This window comes from Poecilia latipinna, unplaced genomic scaffold, assembly GCF_001443285.1.
Source record: "Poecilia latipinna isolate Pla-1442-1.1 unplaced genomic scaffold, P_latipinna-1.0 Scaffold145, whole genome shotgun sequence".
NCBI classification, from domain to species: domain Eukaryota; kingdom Metazoa; phylum Chordata; class Actinopteri; order Cyprinodontiformes; family Poeciliidae; genus Poecilia; species Poecilia latipinna.
In genome coordinates, this window is record NW_015112761.1 from 935 (window position 1) to 23,166 (window position 22,232).

Below are 22,232 nucleotides of genomic sequence, written 5' to 3' on the forward strand. Positions count from 1 at the left end.
TTGCATCCCACATCTGACTCTGTTGGATTGTATTTCCCTTCCCGTTCTGGAATAGCCGCCATATTGTTTCTGTATAAATAGCTCCGGTTCAAAATGATCAGCCGCGCCCTCTGCTGGACGGTGGCCAAACCGCAACGCTAGGAGAATGTCTAAAACGGACGTTATTAATCGATTTGAACTAGAATTAATCTAATAATCAAATCGACAATTAACTGTAAGTCAATTAAATGTTTCCATGCCGAGTTGGATGCAAACAGAAAAAAGTGGAGACGAGAACACGATGGATTTAACTTTTATTGGGTCAACAGATGTGACTGATAACACTCCAAAAAGAAAATCTTAAACTTATAGTTATTTAATTTATTAAAATAAGGCCTTTAATTGAAGTTCTATAAAAATAACAGTAATAAGAATAAAGCACATTGGTGGTTTTCATCCAAACCCAGAAATCCTCCATAATACCGGTTTATAATGGTTTTCCTTCATAGTGTTCTTCTGTAAACGATTATAAAGACAAGCGTGAAAAATTAAGAAACTTCTGTGTCCTACATGATTTTAAATAGTAATACATACAGTCAGAGTTTGAAAAAGTGACTAAGTGTGATGCTTTGGTGCATTTTCAATAGTAACACCAATCAGGAGTGGGTGAAATAAGCTGAGTCCCGTACAGAGAGGGAGGAGTGAGCAGACGGTAAAACTGCAGCACCGAGCTTCTGGTCAGATAAGTTTGGTTTCTCCAATGAATCCAGACTCCCATTTGTCTCTGAGGCCAGAGCTTATCACATCAGATCATTTTCAGCTCTGCCCTCATTTACCCTTCGTCTTTCCCATTGAGGAACGCAGTGGAAGAGTGCCCTCTGCCCACGAGTCGGGGTACTGCATCATCTTCTGCCACAGGCTGATCTCCTCTCCCACAGACTCCAGCTCCACTTCCTCTTTTCCTATTTTTACAGAGCCTGCAGTGTGAAGATTACACGGCATCCGTTATGATCCATGATGGAAAATTCCTTTGACTCATATTATGTTCACACAAGAGAGAAAAAAAGAGAAGTAGTGATGATCTTACAGTAAACCAACCTGGAAAATTAAGACCTACATACAAAGTTCTTTCCATTATGTGGAAATAAAGAGTTCATCTTTAAATATTAAAATGACATTTTTATCTGTTTTTATTGCACCATCAAGTAACTACGCTACCTTCAGTTGTAATTTTAAGTCATTTGGAATAAACAGGATTTTCATAAGGTTTACTTTGCAATTTAACAACTGTAACAACTGAGCCTCCGTCTCTTCACAACATTGCTCCTCGATTACGTTTTTACCAGTGTTGAACTGAGAAGTAGTTTGTATAATGAGCTCAGCAGAAGTGCAGCTCCACCAGGTGTTTGCCAAATGCTGCTGGCTAGTCTGAAGGATTTGGGGAAAGATCAGAAGATTGAAAACTGTGGCTCGGAGGTGGAGCTGCGCCTTGAGGGTGGTGCCAAGTCCACCCAGGCATTTTGCACAGCTGAATGGTTGCCATGGAGATTAAAGGATTTCTCAAGCATGAGAGAATCAAGGAAACACTCCAGGTATGTTTTTGATGAGAAAATAACATAATTTAAAGCTAAAATAAAGTAAATTTTACATAATACTGCCCCTTTAAAATGCTGTTCATCTATTAGTATGAATCAGGATTTGTTACCATTCCAGTTTTACACCCTGACAACACTTAATCTGATTAACCTGATGAAGTTGGTATTTTTAGATTTTCGAGCTGAAAACAGAAACATCAGTTTTTTACGTTTTCCTGAGCTGAGGCGGACTCCCCCCAGGAACTCGTTGCTCAGCATGGCCTCTCGGTCCCACACCGTCAGCTCCAGGCACATCTCTCTCAGCTGCTCCAGACTCAGCTCTTTGTACACAAACGTGCTGTTATACTGGGGGTTCAGGTTCTTCTTCACGATGTCGGTCTTTCTCTTTGTGCTCTTCGCCTTAGACGGGAACAAGTACCTGGAGAGCCACAAATACAAACCCAGTAAATTAAGAAATGTTTCAATAAATGTCGTTAAAGCGACTATAAGGATGGGAATCCGTTCACAGTAGTTCAGTTTCTTGGATCCATTAAGCCGCCTGCTTAACGAATCCACTTATTGGTTCCTGTAACGCATTTGCTTGATGACAGTTTGCACATGCTTCGTATTTTAAATTAGAAAATATCCAAGATGGCGTCAAAATATCTTTATATTTCTCAAAAAAAGACAAAACTATGGCTGGTTGGAACATGGTCAGAACTTTAATCGCAATGAAAGGAGTAAATACCTCCATCATCCTCAAACAGTTCACCACACAGATGGAGCTGACTTGTACGAATGGAAAGTGTTTGATACGTTGCTTAGCAACAGCGGCGACTCTCTGACCACAGCGTCTTCTGCTGTAAAAGTCCCAGGTAACGTTAAACTCCTCCACATTATTGTGTTAATGTTAGCGCCACACTGAACGAATAATCTCCAACATTCAGTCACATTCAATAAATTAGAATATATTTTCAGATGAGGCTCGTTCGTTATATTAAAAGCACAAAAACTGTTGATGTGCAGAAAGTTGCATGTTATGTTAAAATGTTTGACAGAGGGATTCTTATTCTTTAAGCAAGTTTTCATTTTGCTTTAATCGAATACATCATGGTGCATATTTTGAATTAAAGAGTTTATTTCCCAGCTCAATGAGAATCGATAAGTGGGATCAATAATGAATCGATGTCAGTTCCCTTCCTGAGGCGTGTGACGCACCCTTTCACAAAGCTGTCAGATGTTCCTCCGGCTTTCATTGCCATCAGGTTCTTCGCTTCTTTAATCAAGACATGCAGCTCTCCACTTTCCACAGGCGGCGCTTTTTTACCTGAAAATAAGAAACAAAAACTGATGGGAAGAGTTTTAAAGTGCATGGCAGAAAGCTGGTTTCTGAGACGTTACCTTTGACCTTCTCTGCGGTCGTCTTTTTGGGCGTGACGTATTTCAGTGAGATCACCAGCTCTCCTTTGTACTGAGCAAACGGTGAAGCTGGCACAGCCGACCCCGTCTGTTAAAGGAAACATTTAGGAACCAAAACATGAATATGACCAAAAAACAAAACAAGGTTCATCAGGACTGTGTGGCTCAGCTGGTACAGTTACTACGTTAAAGCAGAAATATACTCACACTAAAACATATTAATGATTTCATGGCTTTAGCTGATGTGTTGTAACAGTTAAATATATGTGAAATATTCATCCGACGTCACAAAGCAGTTTCTCAACTGGACAAATGAAGATCTCAGTAAGAAAAAGAAATGCAGCCATTTAAAACCTATAAAAGATTAGATTTGTTTTTATTATATTACATTATAATTAAAAGATTTATTTCCAAAGCAGACTGTGGTCCAAGGAATAAAAAGGGTTGGATGAGAAGTGAGAAATTATTTGGGATTTTGTTAAAAATAAAAAGTTCAACTTGAGCTTGATTGCAGGTATTGCTGGTCTCTGACTAAAAGTAGGGAGGAAGAGCAACTGGACTGTCTCCTGTTTTAAAAACATCACATTTCTCTGCTGGCTCCATTATTCAGCTGCTGCTGCTGCTGATCAATGTTTCTGCCACATCAGTGACGAACGAGCAGCACAGACACAGACTGAAGGTGCTGCATTTACTGAGAAATTAAGTTTAAACCTCAAACTTTTAGACACTCATAACTATCTGAGGTAAAATTTACCACAAAGAAACCTTCAATGCGCTCCAGTATAAATGTCTTTAAAAGTGGCCTGTAATTTTAAATATTTTCCAAGACAGATTATGGCTGCAGGCAGTTTTGGACTAATGGCAGGAAAATCTTATTTCAGGGACATTTATGAAAAAACTACTGGTTACTAAATCATCAGTAATATGAAATCTCTTCTGATGATGCCTCTTAATAAAAAAGTTAATGCCTGCATAAATTATAATACTTACAACCTCAGGTGAAAAGGGAAACAGCTTAGTGATATTTAACAGATTAATAACTATACCAGGTTTTCACACATTTAAGATTATTCTAGACTTTTCCAAACTCAGATTTCTAGAGTTCCTTCCCATTTCTTCAGTAAAAACCTTGACAAAAAGTTCATGGCAAATATTTCTATACATGTAAACATGTAGAAATGAGCAGATAGGAGGACTAATGGGCCGGTGAATAAACCAAAAAAGGTTGGATGGAAGGATGAACTGACTGAAAGGCTGGTGGAGGGATACAACATTTAGACGAGATACACGGCAAAAACAGAAAATCTTACTAGATAATTTTGTTTAATTCTAGTGCAAATGTCTTAGTACATTTTAAATAAGATAAAACTTACAAACAACTTTTAGCTAAACAGCTTGTTTCAAGTCAATAATTCCTTAAAAAGTACTAGTTATAAGTGAAACAATTTGCCAGTGGAACTAGTACTCTCTCATTTCTCAAAATTAAGAAATTACTAATTAAAAACAAGCCCTGGTATCTTGTTGAAAAGTTACTTGTGTGGAAGGACACTTCAGAAACTAGACCAAAACTACTGGTAAAAATATTTCTACCAAGGAGGAAAAATACAACGCTTTCTCCTGATTGGTGCTCATCTATAAAAGATTTTAGATCAAATTCTGTAACTTTCCAGACTGTGTAGGAAGCCCAAATAAAGGCTTGTGGCCAGCAGGTCAGCTTTAGACCAACCTTAGAAAACAAAGGAAGAATCTGGTTTCCAAACTCCAGGTTCTGTGAGATATTAGTACCTACACACATTTTCTGTAAGCTTTGTTTTCCCCTCAGATGTTCTGGTAACAGGTAGGATATAAACTACACAGAAAACACCCATCATCCACCAGAAAACCTCGTTTCAGGACAGAATCGTCTCTTTAGTCTACCTTTGCCATGAGAGCCATTTGTTCCTCGCGTCCTGACTCCAGGTCTCTGCAGTCCAGAGCGGCCTGCACCTCTCCCAGGAAGGCGTTACGGCTGAGGCGACCGTGATGCCACACCGATATCATCAGGCAGCGGTTGACCAGCTGAGAACGGACGATGGAGTACTGGACAGCAAAAATCAGATAATTAAAGGAGGGTTTCTGAAGGTGTCACACATTCCAATTCAAGACATTTAACAGTGAAATTTAATACCTGTAGCAAGACAGACATGTACAAAAAGAAAAATCATATTTTAAATCAACTTTATTTATACCATTAGGTAGATTTGGATACAGTGAGGCTAGTCAGCTTTCTTGCCAAACAGGAAACTTGACAGATGTATAATGAATATAAAAATAAGCAGATTAAAGTGGAACGGTGCCCTGCTTCTTCAAGCAGCAATGTACCAGTTAGCAAGAGCTAATGGCAAAGATGAACATCGTCCAGCCAACAGGCAATACAAACTTTTTGAAATGGGGATCACATCAGTTTAGTTAAAAACAGTGGAACACAAAAAATGTATAAGAAAAGTCTGAGAGAAAATAATAATATACATACAAGACTGATGAATCTAAGGCCAACTTGCATTTTTAAAATTAATCTAAGACATTTTAAGGCCTTAACATTTTATACACAAATTTAAGACTTTTTAAGGAAGAGTGGACATCCTGTAAAGGCTCGACTGGTGGAGGCGTAATGATAAAGATCATGAGCGAAAAACAAAACAAATTTAAATTTTCTCAACTTGTACCTAAAATTCAAAATGACTGCATATTAAACAACTATTCCTATCAAATATTTCAACTAATTTCCATGTAAGCTGCTCTGTTTGTGTTTCAGCTGCCTCCACTGAAAGCAGGACCAAAAATCAATATTTGACAATAGCTGTACTTGTCTGCAAAGTAAACACAGATCCCAGGGTCAGAGTGGGTGCGGTCAATACTTGGAGCAGTGCAAGAAAACCAACTCTGAAGTTTTCTTTAAGCCAAAATGCAAAGTTCACCTTTATAGTTTCATTGTAGACGGGGTTGATGGTGTTTTTCTTGATGCTGGTTTTTCTCTTGCTTTGATGTGATTTGTCTGGCAGCAGGTAACATTTCACATAACTGAAACACAAAACAAAGAGGGAGAAAAAAGGATGAAAGTTTAGGTTTTTCCAAGGAACAACTGCTGGTCTTCTGCAGCATTTCCTGACTAAATGCTGAGGTGAATGTTAACATACAATTTCCTGTGAAGCTCAGCTAATCACCAGAGGGATGCAAGAATCGAGCTTGTGTAAACAGAACAGCCTCTTATCTAAACTGATCAAAGCTGTGGAAACGTCGCTGAGGCGTGTTTGCACATCAAAAACGCAGAGACCATCAATCCTGCTGCTCAACAAGTCCAGGATTTTATTCGTCACAGTTTCTGTGTCGTACAGCTGGAAGTTTAACACTCACGGGTTGGAAACCAGGCGCGATGCATCGGCGTAGGCCAGACCGTTGCACTGCTTGATGAACACATGGAGGCTCTGTGTGTGTTCATCGTACTTCAGAGAGAAGACGACGTCGCCGCTCACCTCCACGCTGTCAAAGTCTCCGGATTCACTGTAAATACTCGTCATGCTCTGCACAAACAGACGTTAAGAGTCGGTAATAATGTCTGCATTTTAAAGCAAACATTGATTTTTGGATAACCGCTGCTCAGACATTTCCTAAAGGACTAATAGTGTTTTCTTATTATCCAAATTCTGTTTAAACATGCAAAAATTTGCCATTTTCTTTAAGATAATTCGTACCAAAACTGAGTAAGCTGGCGTTCTAGATGAGCTCAGGATTTCCGAACTGGAGGCAGGAAATCCTGAGGTTAAAGATGCTCATGTAGATTAGCTGATATCAGCTGCGCCTGCTGTAAGAAATGTCAGAGCATTGATACCTTTGAACTCTGCAGACTGGAGGTACTTCTGGCCATCGACATTTTATGAAAGCTGACCAAACGGTCAATATCTTCCTCCTCCTCCTCATCCTCCTGTGTGGTCATAAAAACATTTAAATAAACACAACAGTCACACTATAAAGCCGAGTTCATCATAATGTCAACAGCAGCTGCAGTGATCCAGGTTCAATCGGGTAAAGTTTGAATTTTTCTGGTCACGTATGTTTCACCATTATGGAAAATCCATCACAGACAAGATTACATTTGATAAATTAAAACAAACTCAATTTCCATTTGCATGATTTGTTGTTTTTCTCTTTTCTCTATTTCTACCAAAAACTGGATGATAAAACTCTTCAGTTTTGGTCTCAGCTAGCTTTGTTGTTTTTTAAAGGATAATTTTTGCTTACAGAGACTTCATAATTAATTTTATTCGTTTCTGTTGTTTTGTTTATTTATTTTGGATATTTAAAATGTCTTCCAGTTCCAGTTTTAAATGTTCATCAGACTTTAAGTTTATTGATCTTTGAGAAAATTTGTTTTTCCATTATTATGCCATTACCCTTACATTACTTGCAAATGGTCTCAAAATAACAATATTATCATTTATCACCATAACTTCTGGGACAATTTATCATCCAGTAAAATTTGTTACCATGACAGGCCTGGTCAGTACATGCAATAATGAAGCATGAGCAAAAAGTGGAAACATCCAAACCCAGTCAAGTACTCCACTGTCCCAGTAAAGGCATTTTAAAAGATTGCATCACAGACAGAGATTCCCGATCAGAACCAGAAAGAAATGATACAATAATGATTCTATAAATAAACGATAATATTCACCACTTACCTGAATGTCCAAGCCTGGAACGGAGCGGCTCCGCTTGCCCATCGAAGCCTCTGGTTTCTCACCACCATCACGCAAGTCAAGTGTTGATAAACATTCTAATAGAATAAAAACAGAAGTTAGGTAGATATAATAAAATAACAGTTTTTCTAAATGGGATTAACAACCTTTGGGTTTTGGGTCTATTTTGACGCTTTTCTTGAAGAGTCGTTCAACGTCCAGGTCGGAGTTCGCGTTGCGGGATTTCACATCCGGAGCCTTCAGGACAAAAATGGTAAAGCATTATGAAAAAATATACACACATGCATAAAAACACAATCACTTAAGACTGAAGTAAAAGTCCTTACAGAGCTGGTGTTTGAGCTGCCGCTTTCAGTTCTTACAACGTCCGTTCTGCCCGGCGCCATCGGACTGGAGCCTGCTGGGCTGGAGGGGACGGAGCTGCGAGCTCTGCAGGAAAACACATCTACTGAAAGAAACGCTTTGGAAATGTGCAGCTTTATTCTGCTGCTCAAAACACACAAAACAAGAGAAATAAATATCTGACCAACAATCCTGAGATTTGTGAGCTCCGCTTCTAGTTTGAAAAATAATTAACGTCGCTGAACTTAAAACTTACCAAGACATTCCAGAAATTAAACCTTACTTCAGGTGAGAGTTTGGAAATGTTCTGTAGTTCAAACTGGAGTTGTTCTTATAATTCAACTCCCATTCACTCATTTAAAAAAAGCCGTGATTATTTTTAGCACCGGTTGCAGTTTTCTGGCTGATCACCAATTACTGATCTTGAAAAAGACTGACCTGATTTTTTTTGTCTGAAATTTAATTAAATATAACAATAAAGTTGGTGCCTACAGTGAGGTGACCATGTTAACTGAATGGGCAGACATGATGGGCTGATCTGTCAGTCAAACCTCTCATGGGAGAGCAGAAGAGGATGGTGGTTCATTTTTAAACCTTCGCCGAGGCAGATAAGATCAGCTACACATGTAAATATCGGCCGATCTCTGATCTCCCAAAATTAAGGAGATCGGCTGCCTGATAAACCGGTGCACCTCTAGTTATTCATCTCTATTTCTATACATCACTGGTAAAATGGTCACATATGCTTGAATTGATTGCTAAATCTTTGAATTTTGTCAAATAAAGATAATTTCAGGGAAACAGTATAAAGTACATGTAAATAATACGAGTTACGGTTTCAGTTTCCACTTCACTTTTTATTTAAAGGCGAGTCTAAACAGTGTTAAACTGTGAATTTACCTCGGTTGCTCAGGAGTTGCCCGGCCGGATTCAGTCTTGGTTTTAACGCTAAGGATACTGACGTTTTCTGCAGACTCTGTGTCACTGCAGGGAGGCTTTGCAGAAACATTATCCTTTGGTTCAAGAGATTCCCTTGAAGCAATAGATCCTGAATGCTCACTTGACTGACTGTCAATGAAAATGTAACAAATAGTTGTGAAATATTCCTTCCTGTGCGTTGTGAGAAAGCTCACACTAATCCTTCAGAAAACCGTAAGAATGAAGAAGACTCACTCTGCGTCAACGGGCGGATTTTTCTGTCTGGGCAGAGGCGCTGGTTTGGGAAGAACTGCAGTTCTCAAGAGTTTTTCTCCTGCTGTTTCACGTTTCCTCGCTATAAGAATAAAACAAACTGTTAGGATCAGAACCACTGAAGCTCATGTCTGGTTCCTGTCTTAACTAACCTGGTGGTCTCTTTTTCAGGGAGACCCTCACGAGGTCATGCCCAGGATTCATAGAGAAACGATTAACTCTTTGGTCGTAGAACCAATCGCCTGTCCTCTTCTTTACGTCCCTGAAATTTATTACAAACACATTCAGAGGAGTGTGGAAACAGGACTTTATACACACTAGCCATGAATATTTATTTGGATATATGGCAGCAGGGGCTGGTGACACAACTTCTGAATAATAATAATAAAAAAAGAATCGATGTCAGTTCCCTTCAAAAACAGACCTTGGCATGTCTTTACATTTAGCCAAATACAGTAAAGACTGTAAAATAAAAATCTTACTTTCATTGCTGGCAGTAAACTAAAAACATTTTAAAATGGAAAATAAGTCCAAAAAATAAAATAACTGCAAACTTAATATTTTACGTTTGCCTTAATATTGTGCAGGTAAAACAGAAAAATGGCAATAATATTTTGGCATTTGTAATCTAGGAAAAAACAGAGAAAAGATTTTGGACCCTGAATATTTTCAGATTGGGGATTTTGGTTGGACACCACGGATTTAAATCAATGGCAGAAAGGATGGAGGCATTTTCATTCAAAACGCAACAAATAATAATAATAATAAAAAAACAACTTACAAATTCACTCAAGTCTTTAAAATTTTAAGTCGTTTTGAACAAATGCAGCAATATCAACGACGGCAGATATGCAAGGATGAGGGAACCAAACCGGTCTTACGTTTCTTTGATACACACGCTGCACAGCCAGGATCCATTGGGCAGGACTGCTTGGCAGTTTCGGCACACGTAGTGATTGCATATTTTACACTGGTTGGAGAAAACCGACAGGCGACTCAGAGGCTCCTGGCAACGGCCACAGCTCCGCTCGCCGTAACTTTCACCGCCGCGCTTGGCCCCTTTCCGTTTGACCTCCAGCAACTCCGACTTCAGCTTCCTGAGATAAATAACCAACAACCACCACTTCACCTGAGCATTAATGCAGGCAGGGAGCTCAGGTATACTGTACATGTGCTTTCAATAAAGAAAATGCAACTGGAAAAGTTAAGAATAAAAAACAAAACAATACAAAGAATACAAGTGCATCTGAAAAAATGTGAATGTTGTGCATGAAAAAGTTTAATATTTCTGGTCAACATCAGAAAGCAAAGCTCATTATACACTAAAATATTCCAAGCCTTTTAATGTGGTCATTGTGGTTTACACATAATAAAAATCCAAAATTCTGTGTCTAAATTTAAAGTTAAATAGAGAAAACTCAGTTTCACACCAATAGTTTCCATATTTTCCAGAATATAAATAGCACTTTTTTTCATAGTTTGGCTGGTTCTGGTTCTTATGGTCCATGCTTTTTCCTCTTTATGACTCATGTTTTCACTGACGTGTTAAATGTTAATTCATACCAATGGACATGAACCATGAAATACGGTAAATAAAAACACCTGTAAAGCTTAGACACTGTCTTCACAGGTAAAAACTACTGACCAGACATTGCATCATTAATGCTCCAGAAGACGCAGCAGTAAACAGTCACTGCTAAAGAAGCCTGTTGCTCACAGAGTTATGTATCCAGGAATATTGAAAGAAAGTTGAGTGGAAGGAAAAGATGCACCAGCAAAAGAGAGCACACAAATTTGATGGATCTTCTTTTGCTACCTAAAGGCTCATGTAGCATTAAGCACCATCCTAAATGCTACCAGTCTGCAATGAAGCCGGCACTCTTCAGTGTGAATGTTATTACTGAATAAAGACAACCAAAATGTAGCCATTAAGTGATTAAAATTGGTGAAATAATAGATAGACGGATGGAAAAATGAATGGAGAAATAAAAAGATGATTGCAAAATGGATGGAAAAATAATGAGAAGAGTGGAAGGGAAGGAATAATTTTCCTTTCACAAAATGTGTCAAATAAGACAATTGCACTTAATTTAGTTTCTTAAAATGTTTCAACTTTCTGGCGTTAAAATCCTGTCAGAATTTAATGTTATCGTTTCCTCCCTAGTCAAAGTATTTTTGAAACCCTACCAATTTGCATACATATTGCAACACAACCTACTTTGCATAGACGGGATGTAAAAAGATAAACATTTCCATCTTTTTTCGGACTTTTAAAAGCTAAAACTACTATTTACGGCTTTGAAAACGGTAAGCTAACCCAGCTAAAGACAGAAGTTAGTCATAGTGCTTGCAAATACACTGATGTAAAATATTTTCATGGCAATCTTTAAAACATAACTTACTGTGTCATAAGAGGAGCATAAAATTAAGGGAACCCCAACGTTTAAATCTCCTGGCCATTAAAACATAGCATGTTTTGGTACTCTCTGGTCTCTTCTCACCGTACTCGTTTGTCTTCCACCGTCCTCAGCTCCTCATCCCGACGCAGCACTTCCAGGATAAGCTCCTGTTCCGAATCGGACAGGAAGCCCAGGTTGATCAAATCAGGAGCCTCTGGCATCATGTCTTTAAGATCGGTCAGCTCAGAAGAACTGGGTCGACTTAATGGATGGCACATCGACACAAGGAGCCTGCATTCAAGATACCAGTAGAAAGTTTCTGCAGTGCTCGACAGCTCAACTCAGCAGGATGTGGCTCATTTGTAAAACTCAGAAAAACCAAATGGACCGAATGCTTCATGCCATGCCATGAAGATTAAAACTGCATTTCAAATAATAAAAAAAGGTATTTGAGTAAATCTTGATGTAGACATATTTTCCCACAGCAATTCAGTCAGAAATTCTGAAAAAGGATAACGACATGCAGTTCCCCACCTAAAAAAAACAAAACAAATGCTTAAAAAGAAGCAGGAGGATTTAAATATCCCACAGACATCCTCTGCTGGGGTTAAATGTTTTGATTAATGAAGGCTGAAACAACATGAACTTGGCCATCATGGAGGGTTCCCACCCTGTAAAAAGACTCAGAGAGCAGGGCGGATCATTTGTTCAAACTCAACACCAGTTTTATAGTATGCCACATTCCCATCTCAAATAAGAGCTTCATTTAAATTCTAGGTTACCTTAAAGCAAAATGAAACATTGCTGGAATAACCCAGGCAACTTTTTCCTCATAGTTTGAATGCCAACAGTTAAACAGCACCTGTAGGGCAACTTCTGTGTGACAAAAACTCTACCAGGAACTGGTGATTGTAACAAAAGACAAGGAGAACTGCTGCTAATAAAGTTTATCAAGGTTCACCACGATGTATATGCAAGTCTAATAAAACTATTGGCAAGTAGATAATGCAAATAAGAACAGATTTAAACTCGCAAGTGACTACAACGCTCAGACGGTCTTTAAAACTCGGCCAGTTTAGGTTAAACATGTATGAAATCTGGCGATTAAAGCCCGTTTAATGAAGCCCACCGTTAGCCGTTAACCGAACCAACGGTCGGACGTTGACGTAAGTTACGTTAAGAGCCTCAAACTGCAGCGCAAGTTACACCAACTACCCACATTAACGACGACTACAGACTGGTCTGAGTCGCATAGAAACACAGTTACACGAAAGTGTCTAAAAGTATCTAGTTAGTGAGAATTACACACACCTGTTGGTAAAAGTCGACACCAGTCCGCTGTCGGCGTTGACTCGGGTTACTGTGAGAGACAGAGACAGGAAATAATAGAAAAAACGATGAAGAGCTGTAAAAATACAGAAACCATGAGACGATCCGGCAGGCTTCACTCAGCCTGTTTCACCGCCACGGTCCAAACCGCACCTCTAGACTGATTAATATTCCTCCCTGCTCCAATGCCTGGTGTTGTTTTCGTCTTCTTCCTGCCCTGCGGGATCCGAACCATTGCCCGGAAGATAAAGGAAAGTTTGCAGCACTCGGGTCGGGGAGCCTTTCCATGACAGGTGCGTTTCTTTTGCTCCGTTTACCACAGAATGAAACGCTGAATGTGGAAAAATCGGCTCATTAACCGTTTTTTCCTCATATCCCAGCTCTTTTTCTTCCTTTTGGCTAATAAGTTGGAACGGGAAGAGCTCAATTTTCCCTTAGTTCCCACAAAACGTTTAAAGCTCCTGAAAGAATGGAAATAATTTAATGTTCATTTAACATTTTTCCCTTTTTCTTTTGATTTTCATCTTTTCGTTAAAGTTTTATGTAATCAAAATAATTTCAATAAAGATAAAGTAATTCAAAGATACTTTATTTTCCCCCAAATTTGTATCCAAGTGTCTTCAGAGAGTCTTTGCTGTGTGCAGGAAGAGCTTTCAGTAGCAGTCAGTCTTGCAGTGACCCTGAAGAGGCCTCTGACTGAAGACTGTTGCTGTAAGACAACAGCTCAATTTCAAGAAATCTGTAAAATTTTCAAATCTAACCAGTGTCTGTTGGCACATTTTTTAAAAATGAGTTATACATTACATTTAAAATAAAAATGTTAAAAATAAAATAAGCATTTCAGGAAAGTCAGTCCCAATTTGAAGTAAAGAGAGGAAAGGAGTCACAGTTTAGCAGCAATATTGATCAGTATAAACTATTTTGTAACCAGAAATAATCAATATTGATATGTTCAGAATGTTGCTACCAACAAAGCTTCATTTTTTTCTTTAAAACAACTTTGACTTTTTGCTTTTGCAGATTATCGAGAAGAAAAATCCCTTTTTTGGGAGCAAATCTTCCCTCATCTACCCAACCGAGCTCAGATAGGATTATTGTGAGGGTCTCAGCATGTGATTCACATTACATCCACACTAATAAAAACATGCAGGGAATTGTCTATATGGAGGACTGATTCTCCTTTCACTTCCTTTAGTTCACAGTGATACCTTAAACTAATTTAAATATTCATGAATGAGAAATTTGTCAAATAATTCAATGTTTTTTTTTAGCAGATTCACTTCTAGTTCTGATTAAAGTTTGATGCTTTTTGAGGAGAGCTCTTTTCAGAAAATCTGATGCAGACTTTGTGCTGAATCACTGAATTTATCATTTGTATGATGTTTGTTACTGGTTAGTTTCTTATTAATCAATAACATCAGAAAAGACAAGCATGTATGAAGGGGAAAAGTGTCTGTTTTCCATCAAATATATACATTTATTTTCACGGTAGGCTAGAAAACTATTTCAAGTGATAGGATTTTAAGTTATTTTGACTATATGATCAAACGCTTAATTGTTTAGAATAACCCTGCAGAGAAAAAAGTTTCTAAGTATTTTATGGCCAATTTGTGATTTCAAAATTATTTTATAATATATTTTTTCATAAACTCATACTTGCTTTAATTGCTATAAAATGTAGAGATGTCTGGTCTTGGCTGTTTTGTGTTTTGTTCCTTTTGTTTCTGTGCTTACACTTCAAAAACACAGGCCTATTGCAATGAGCAATTAATCAATTAATCAGATGATAAATTAAAGCAATGTCAATTATTTACATTTTCATAATTTATTGTTTTTCTCTTTTCTTTCTACCAAAAACTGGATGTTAAAATCTTCAGTCTCGTGTTTTTGTCTCAACTGGCCTCTTTTTTAAAGGACAATTTTGTTTACAGAAACTTCATAATTAATTGAATTTGTTGTTTCTGTTGTTTGTTTATTTTGGAAATTTAAAATATCTTCCAATTCCAGTGTTAAATATTCATTTTGATTTAAAGTTTATTGATCTTTGATAGTGTGTTATTGCATTTTTACTTGAAAATGGTCTCAAAACAACAATATTATCGTTTATTACAATAAAGTCTGGGACAATTTCTCGTTCAACAATAATTGGTGTCATGACAGGTCTAAAAAAAATCTTACCAAGAACTTTTCTAGTGCAAATATCTTAGTACACTTCAAAAACAACAAGTTTCAAGTTTGATTATTATGTATTTTCTTTTGTTTTCTTAACAATAAAACATTTTTTCTTCGATATTTTACTCTTTCAAAGTAAATAATTTAATTTCAAGTGATGTAAGATATTTGACCTGGAAACTAGACCAAAATTACTTGGTAAGATTTTGTGTTTTTGCAGTGTAACATGAGTAAAACCCAGGTGGGTAAAATGTTTTTAGCTCACCAGAAAAACATAAACCAGGCCTGATGGGGTTAAATAAAAGTGTTTTCGACCCTGCAGCCTTCTTTTATTTATTCCTGGGAATAAAAGCAGCAGGAATATTGTTTCAGTGTTAATTCAGTTCGGTCTGCAGTCCAAGTCCAGCACAACATGGTGCACATGAGGCGCATAAGACTTCACATGTTCTATGTGCTGGATATTTATTACCCATGATGCACCACTGAGGTCCTTGAACAGAGAAGTTATTCGGTCTGCGGTGTCACTGGCCCAGGCCCGCCACACCTCTCTGTCAGCGTTCTTTGCAGAAAGATTTTGAGGAGCGGCGTCGCCAGCAGCAGCGTTCAGTAAAGGAGAGGTGACGTTCTGATGAATGTGCAAAACGCCGCCGGTCGTCTTCTTCAGCAGCCGACACGCTACGGGCCAGCCGTCCTCAGAGGTCGGGATGAGACCCAGGTTCACCCGGTCGGCGATATTACACAGCTGAACCTGGGAAGAAAAGAAAACAAAGGTAAAAACATAAAATCTTACTCAGTATTTTTGTATTTTCCAGGGCAAATATTTTAGTACACTTGAAATAAGACAAAACTAACTTACAAGTAACATTTTAACAAGAAATGGCAGTTTGTTTTAAGTAATAATAATAATAATAATTCCTTAATATTGATGGAAAAGTGCTAGTTACACTGATTATAATAAGACATTTTTCCCATGTTATAAATGAACTGGTATTTTTTCAGAGTTATTAACTTAAAACAAGCCCCTACATCCTGTTGAAAAAATAATATTTCTGATAATACTATCATTTATTATTTTTTATTGAGACGACAATAAATCAAAATTCTTATTAAAATAAATTTTTCATTATAAATTATATACGATGCAATAAACACCCACTGATACTTTGTATATGGGATGCCAAACAACTACTTAAATTTAAAATAATTCTACAAATAAAAAATATTTTAAAAATCATACCAATAAATGAATGAATAAATACATTTTATTAAGTCTTGACTCTGTAATTAAAAAAATATATAATTTGAAAATTATCTAAATGGGGAAAAAAAACATAAATATATATTAATCATTATATTATGTTAGATTATATATCAATGTTTAAAAAAAGTTAATTGTTCCGACTCAGTCACATTGTGTTTCCCAGTAGTACCACTAGGGGGTGGTACTGAGCTGAGCTGTAGCGGTTGCCCGTCCTTTACATGCTTCTTTTTCTCCAACTCAGCTGAAGCAAATGAATGGCTGATGAGGAAATTCGGTCATTTGATTCAGCTATGTTGGACACATTTTTAAAAATAAGACCAGCCAAATGAAGAGTCTTTACTTGACGGTTGTCTCCTGGGTGGATGGTGCAGCGCTCTGGCACCCCGTTTACTTCCAGGTTTTTCTGTAAAGCAGCGACGGCGTCAGGGTTCCACTCACAGGCATGAACATGGCTGGCCCTCGCATGAACCAAATATGGCAGAGTGAAGTAGCCAATACCTGACAGGAGGCAAAAATGGGACGATTACACAACAGAATGCCAGAATAATTACATTTATTCTTAATGTTGACATCACTCTGAACTATAGAAACCAAAGGAGAAAAAAAATCCTAATTTTCCAAAAATTAAATCTTCAATAAGCATGTCAAGTTTTGCTGGACGATATAATGTCCCAGAAGTTACTGCAATAAATAAAAATATTGTTTTGAGACCATTTTCAAGTAATAACGTTGAATTTTAATGAACATTTAACACTGGAACTGGAACAAAACAAAATTAATTATGAAGTTTCTGTAAACTACATTGTCCTTCAAATAAAGCGCTAGTTGAAGACTTTTATCATCCACTTTTCTGTAGAAAGAGAGAAAAGAGAAAAACAATAAATGATGTAAATGCAAATTATTGAACTTGTTCTAATTTATCATGCGATTAATTGATTTATTGTTTATTGCAACAGGCTTAATCTTAAAGAACCAAAACTTTGACTGATTGATAAAATTGATTAATCTCCCAGCCCTGACCAACACATTGATCTTTTATTACCTGCATATAAGTCGACCACAGTCTCTCCTCTGCAGTCAAATCCGGCCACACGGAGCTTCTCTGTGATGTTCCCGGCTGAGAACATGCATCTGGTAACATCAAACTCATAACTGAAACAAAAACACATTATTCATTAAGAGCATGTCTATATATATATATATATATATATATGCACCTGATGCCATTGTCCACATGCTTGACCCAGCTGTTGTCGCCCAGCAGCATCGTCACCACAGGAGACCTGAACCCATCCCTGGATATTCGACTCATCTTTGCAAGCCGCTTCGCCCTCAGCTCTTTGGTCACTGCACTCCATAACTGATCGCCTAGAGAAACCAATCAATCAATAACGTTTATTTGTGTAACACATTTCAGCAGCAAGGGAGTTCAAAAGAATAGAAGAAAAGAATTGGACAAACATATTTTGTCATCGTTACACATCAAAATTTTGATTAATGTTTCATTGATTATAATCAAAAGCAACTCTAAACAGCTGGGTTTTAGTCTGGATTTAAAGGAACTCAGTGTTTCAGCTGTGTTGCAGTTTTCTGGAAGTTTGTTCCAGAATTGTGGGGCATAGAAGCTGAATGCTTTCTAGATCGCGCTGATCGTCTTTTAATCCTGGAGATGTTCTTCAGATGATAGAAGGCTGACTGTCTTTATGTGGATCTGAAGTTTCAGGCCAGAGTTCATCACTACTCCCCGGTTTCAGGCCTTATTAGTAGTTTCTAATTGTAATAACTGAAGCTGTGTGTTGACTCTAGAAAGATAACTTAGTTTTGTTTCTGCTAAGTTGGAGAAAGTTTTGGCACATTTACCTGTTCTAGGCGTCCGTTCAGTGATTGGATGGGTTCAGAGTCACCCGGAGATGGACATTCGAAATGAACAAATTTTCTACAGTTTGTACTAAAGTGAATGAGGTGGTACCTATTTTATTCCATATCGGCAGAGTAAAGCAGCTGTCGCCCAGCAGGACGAGGTCTCCATGCCTCTGGAAGCTCCGAGGAAGATCGCTCCTCATCTCCTCCATCCATCTTTCACCCTGAGACTCCAACAACTCCTGGATGGTTCTCTCCAGTTTACTTCCAGCTTTCCTTCCCTTCTCCTTTTTTGACTGTGGAGACTAGAGAGAGAAAAAGAGAGATTCTAAACACCTTAAAGCTCCAGGATGTAACTTTTATAAAACAAAAATATGTTTTTATATTTTTGTTGAAACTGTCACCATGTCATGACAGTTTTATGAGACGGAATCTGTGAAAAAGTAGAGCTCCTCTGCCTTCTCCTAGTGTTTCTAGTGCTAACTAGAAACAACTAATCAGAGTCAGTAGGCAGGGCTTAGAGCTGTCAATCATCCTCCGTGTGGCGCTGCTCATCCCCTCCCTCTTCCTGTTTGCTATGCTATAGAAGCATAGCCTGTTGTAAACGCTAGGTTAGTTAGGATAGCCACCGATGACGTTGAATAAATGCTTTTCCTGTAATGGTAATTTGTTTGTTTCTGAAAATTAACCTTTCAGCAAAAAATGCAAGCTTTTTTTAAGGTCAATATTTGCTTAATATTTATTAAAAGTATTAGTTCTACTAGCAGATTATTTCACTAATCAGACATTTTCTTCATGTTACAAGTGAAATAATCTGTCAGTGAAACTAGCACTTTTTTAAAAATCAAAATAACTAATTAATAAATGCTTTATGTTAGGCTTTATGCTTGCAGCCACATGATCAGTGAAATAGTTTGTAGCAGGTGTGCAAATATTAATTTTAAGTTTTTAAAACTTTGCAGTTAACTGCATTCCATCTGATCGCCATTGATACTAAACACAACAGAAATCCTAACATTTAAATGAGGGATTGAAGTTGGCGGTAGCTACCTGACTCCAGGTGAAGTCACAAACATCTGGAGTCAAAGTGTTTCTGAGAGACTGCAGATCCAGCTGTGAGAGGCAGGATGGTGAAATAGGAAGGAGGACTGTCCCGTCTGGTTGTTTAACCAAGCTAAAACTCCGGTCGAACATCCCCCTGGACTGGAGATACATCCTGCATAATAAAAAAGAAACGTTATTTAAAAACACAATAAACTTCTGACGCTCTACCAGTTTCTTTCTGCTGCCTGCTAGCTTACTAAGCTAACGGCTTTCGCCGTAAACAGATCCTTACCTGAACTGCTGTGCCTGACAACAAGACACACGGAGACAAGGTACACCATCCATTTATGAGCAACTAAATAAATACTTTGGATTTACTTTAAATGTCTCATTAGTTAGTAAAACGCTATATGCAGCCAATGGGGTACCTGCCATTGATCAAGCTTTTGTTTCCAGTCGGATTGTTGTGAAGGACGGACAAACCGCTTGTTATTTGCTATTAGCTGGTCCCATGTTTTGCTGCTTTGCAAAATATAAAATGTTATATTTTATCAATTGAAGCTTTATTTGTCTACTTTTGGGACAGAAAACAAAACTGAGAATGAATTACATGAAGTTGAAACAGCAAGAAGTAATTAAAAATAGACAATTTCTCGTTAATGTCGGTAGATGGCGACAAAGTGTTGTTTTAAATCCAAAGTGTGATATGATCTGGTTCATGACATAAAACCTACTCAAAACTATCTAGACATTTTACTTAACAGGAAGTTTTTCTCCCCAAAAAAGTTACTCAAGTAAGTGGTAGAATACCGAAAAAATCTACACAAGTAAGAGGAGTACTACTTTAATTTACTGAAGTAAAAGCACAGATCGCGGATATATTTAAATAATCTCAGAACCTGGTAAAGATTACATATTCTTGACCAGTGAGACAACAATTATGTTCAAGTCAGACTTCCTCTTTGTACACAAGCTTTATTGTTTTAATGATATTTTCTATCTGCTAAACCTTTTTAAGATCAAGAAGATACATTAAACTCTATGTATTGTTCCTGCAAGTATTTAAGTCTGTCATATATAACATTTAATATTACCTATTGTAAATATTATTTTCATAAGTTCTATATAGCAAAAATACTGATTTGGAAAAGTCTTTCTTATGCCTGATATTTTTCCTTTTAAATTATTTATTTGTGTTATTTTATTTTTTAATTTTAGTCTCCAAAATACCAAAATTTACTTTATACTTTTTCCAAATAACCACATTTTTGATTGCTGTTTTCATGGGATCTAGATTGAATGTTAGGTCTGGACTTTGACTGGACCATTTTAACAAATTAGCATCGTTTGAGCAAAACCATTCCATTGTAACTCTATTGTATCTTTAGGCTTTGTATCCAGGTAAAGGTTATATTTTTATTTGTAAAACATTTTTAAAGATCACGGATGATTTGCCTTTGACAGCACAGTTATGAGCTTTCTCAAACTTGAGGCCATAAAAAGGTTTATTACATCAAATCACAATAAAAAAATATAAAGTTTGTGGATGTAAACAAAATATCAGAACATTTTATGAGTGTTTGGAAAACACATCAGCACAGACAAGACAGAGAAGGTTGCTGCCAAGAGGGAAGTAAAAAATAAGAACTGCAATGAGATTTGAGGTTGAGAAAGTCTGTATATTGTATCAAAAATTTAATTTTTTTCTGAATTCCAGTTTGATTGCTGCGCTAAAGAGGTCAAACCTCTCAACACAGAGCAAGTAGAGTTTCCCAACACTGATATAAACAGATGTTCAGATTAGTTGATATGAATGTTTTTTGAAACCCATCTGTTGATATTTATAGTCTCTTTACCCCAATAAGCAACAAATAAATGATTGAAGACATTGTCTACATAGCACCTTTCAAGATGAATATCACAATATCTTTGACAAACATAATAAATACACAAAACAAGAAAAAGGTGTATTTTTATCATCCTAAAATAGAAATATAACCGTGTCTCTTTAACTGTAAATATATATATTTTATATAGTGTCATCTATTAAGCTGGACCATTTTCCAAAGGATTTTTATGACAATTAATTTGTTAAAAATGAGGCTAAAAACGGCACCCCTCCTCCCCCCCATTAATTTAAGTAAATAATTAATGTGAATAGAACAGTATTAGAATTAAACAAAGTTAAGTTGTTGATTTTACATATTATAGTAAAGCAGTTCTCGATCTTTTGTAAAAGGAGCTGAATCTGTTCCTTTGTTCCTCTGTTTCACCTGTGCTGTCCCTTTAAGACAAGACATTTCAATCTAGGCGTGTTTCCTGCTGCCATTGACTAAAACCAAGAGCTCATCCTGCAGGAAAAAAACTGGAGCTCATCACAGCGCAACGCGTTTCTGCTCAAAAAACAGGTTATTCCTGTTTTTTACGGTGATCTGGTTGAGCTGACTGCATCCTATTCTCAGCCCGGGATCTGTGACTGCAGCGGGTTGTTTCTGCAGCAGCAGCTCGCTTTGTTATTATTATTATTATTATTATTTTTTTTTTTATCGAGATGATATGAAAGTCAAGCGGTCAAGGTCCGCTCTGCCACAACCACGGGTGGATTTCCTCTCTTTATAGTGGGAAGCATCTGTCGCAGTCGTTTCGGATGGATTTCTAATAATCTGGACTGGAGGGATTAAAGACCTGCCTGAGGAGAAAGGGAAGCATCGCCGTGGGAATAAAAACACGCTGCAGTCAGATGGAGTAGGAAGCAGCAACGATGTGACAGCCACAATCCAAAAAGGAAAAAATAAAACAACAAGAATGCAGCGGAAGTCTTTAACATCCGAGCAACCCGCCTGTTTTTGACCGAACATCTCCACCACTGACCCGATTCTGTTTGTCCCAGTTTGAAGAAGTGAAGATTTTGGGAAAAGCAGCCAGC

The 22,232-nt window shown here is 37.4% G+C and overlaps 2 protein-coding genes across 8 annotated transcripts; both read right to left on the reverse strand.

Moving 5' to 3' along the window:
- Positions 1-276: 276 nt before the first annotated feature.
- On the reverse strand, positions 277-13,442 carry LOC106945446 (synaptotagmin-like protein 4). 7 transcript variants are annotated; one of them, XM_015029133.1, is made up of 18 exons: positions 13,123-13,442; positions 12,952-13,045; positions 11,743-11,931; positions 10,123-10,338; positions 9,394-9,503; positions 9,224-9,323; positions 8,951-9,118; positions 8,035-8,137; positions 7,855-7,945; positions 7,691-7,785; positions 6,841-6,933; positions 6,366-6,532; positions 5,930-6,032; positions 4,890-5,051; positions 2,955-3,060; positions 2,772-2,880; positions 1,784-1,992; positions 277-956 (listed from the first exon to the last, which is right to left on the reverse strand). In XM_015029133.1, exons 1-18 carry the CDS (start codon positions 13,202-13,204, stop codon positions 808-810), a joined length of 2,346 nt encoding a protein of 781 aa, XP_014884619.1. In that variant the 5' UTR covers positions 13,205-13,442; the 3' UTR covers positions 277-807. The 7 variants fall into 7 exon arrangements, with proteins under 7 accessions (XP_014884619.1, XP_014884620.1, XP_014884621.1 ...); XM_015029134.1 differs by having other exon boundaries at positions 12,952-13,001; positions 13,094-13,442; XM_015029135.1 differs by having other exon boundaries at positions 12,952-13,000; positions 13,123-13,441.
- A 1,988-nt stretch (positions 13,443-15,430) lies between these two features.
- trmt12 (tRNA methyltransferase 12 homolog) lies at positions 15,431-19,775 on the reverse strand. The gene is made up of 7 exons (XM_015029141.1): positions 19,599-19,775; positions 19,313-19,478; positions 18,372-18,567; positions 17,620-17,770; positions 17,445-17,554; positions 16,743-16,900; positions 15,431-15,889 (listed from the first exon to the last, which is right to left on the reverse strand). The coding sequence occupies exons 1-7, from the start codon at positions 19,649-19,651 to the stop codon at positions 15,521-15,523; spliced, it is 1,203 nt and encodes a 400-aa protein (XP_014884627.1). The 5' UTR covers positions 19,652-19,775; the 3' UTR covers positions 15,431-15,520.
- Positions 19,776-22,232: the final 2,457 nt, after the last annotated feature.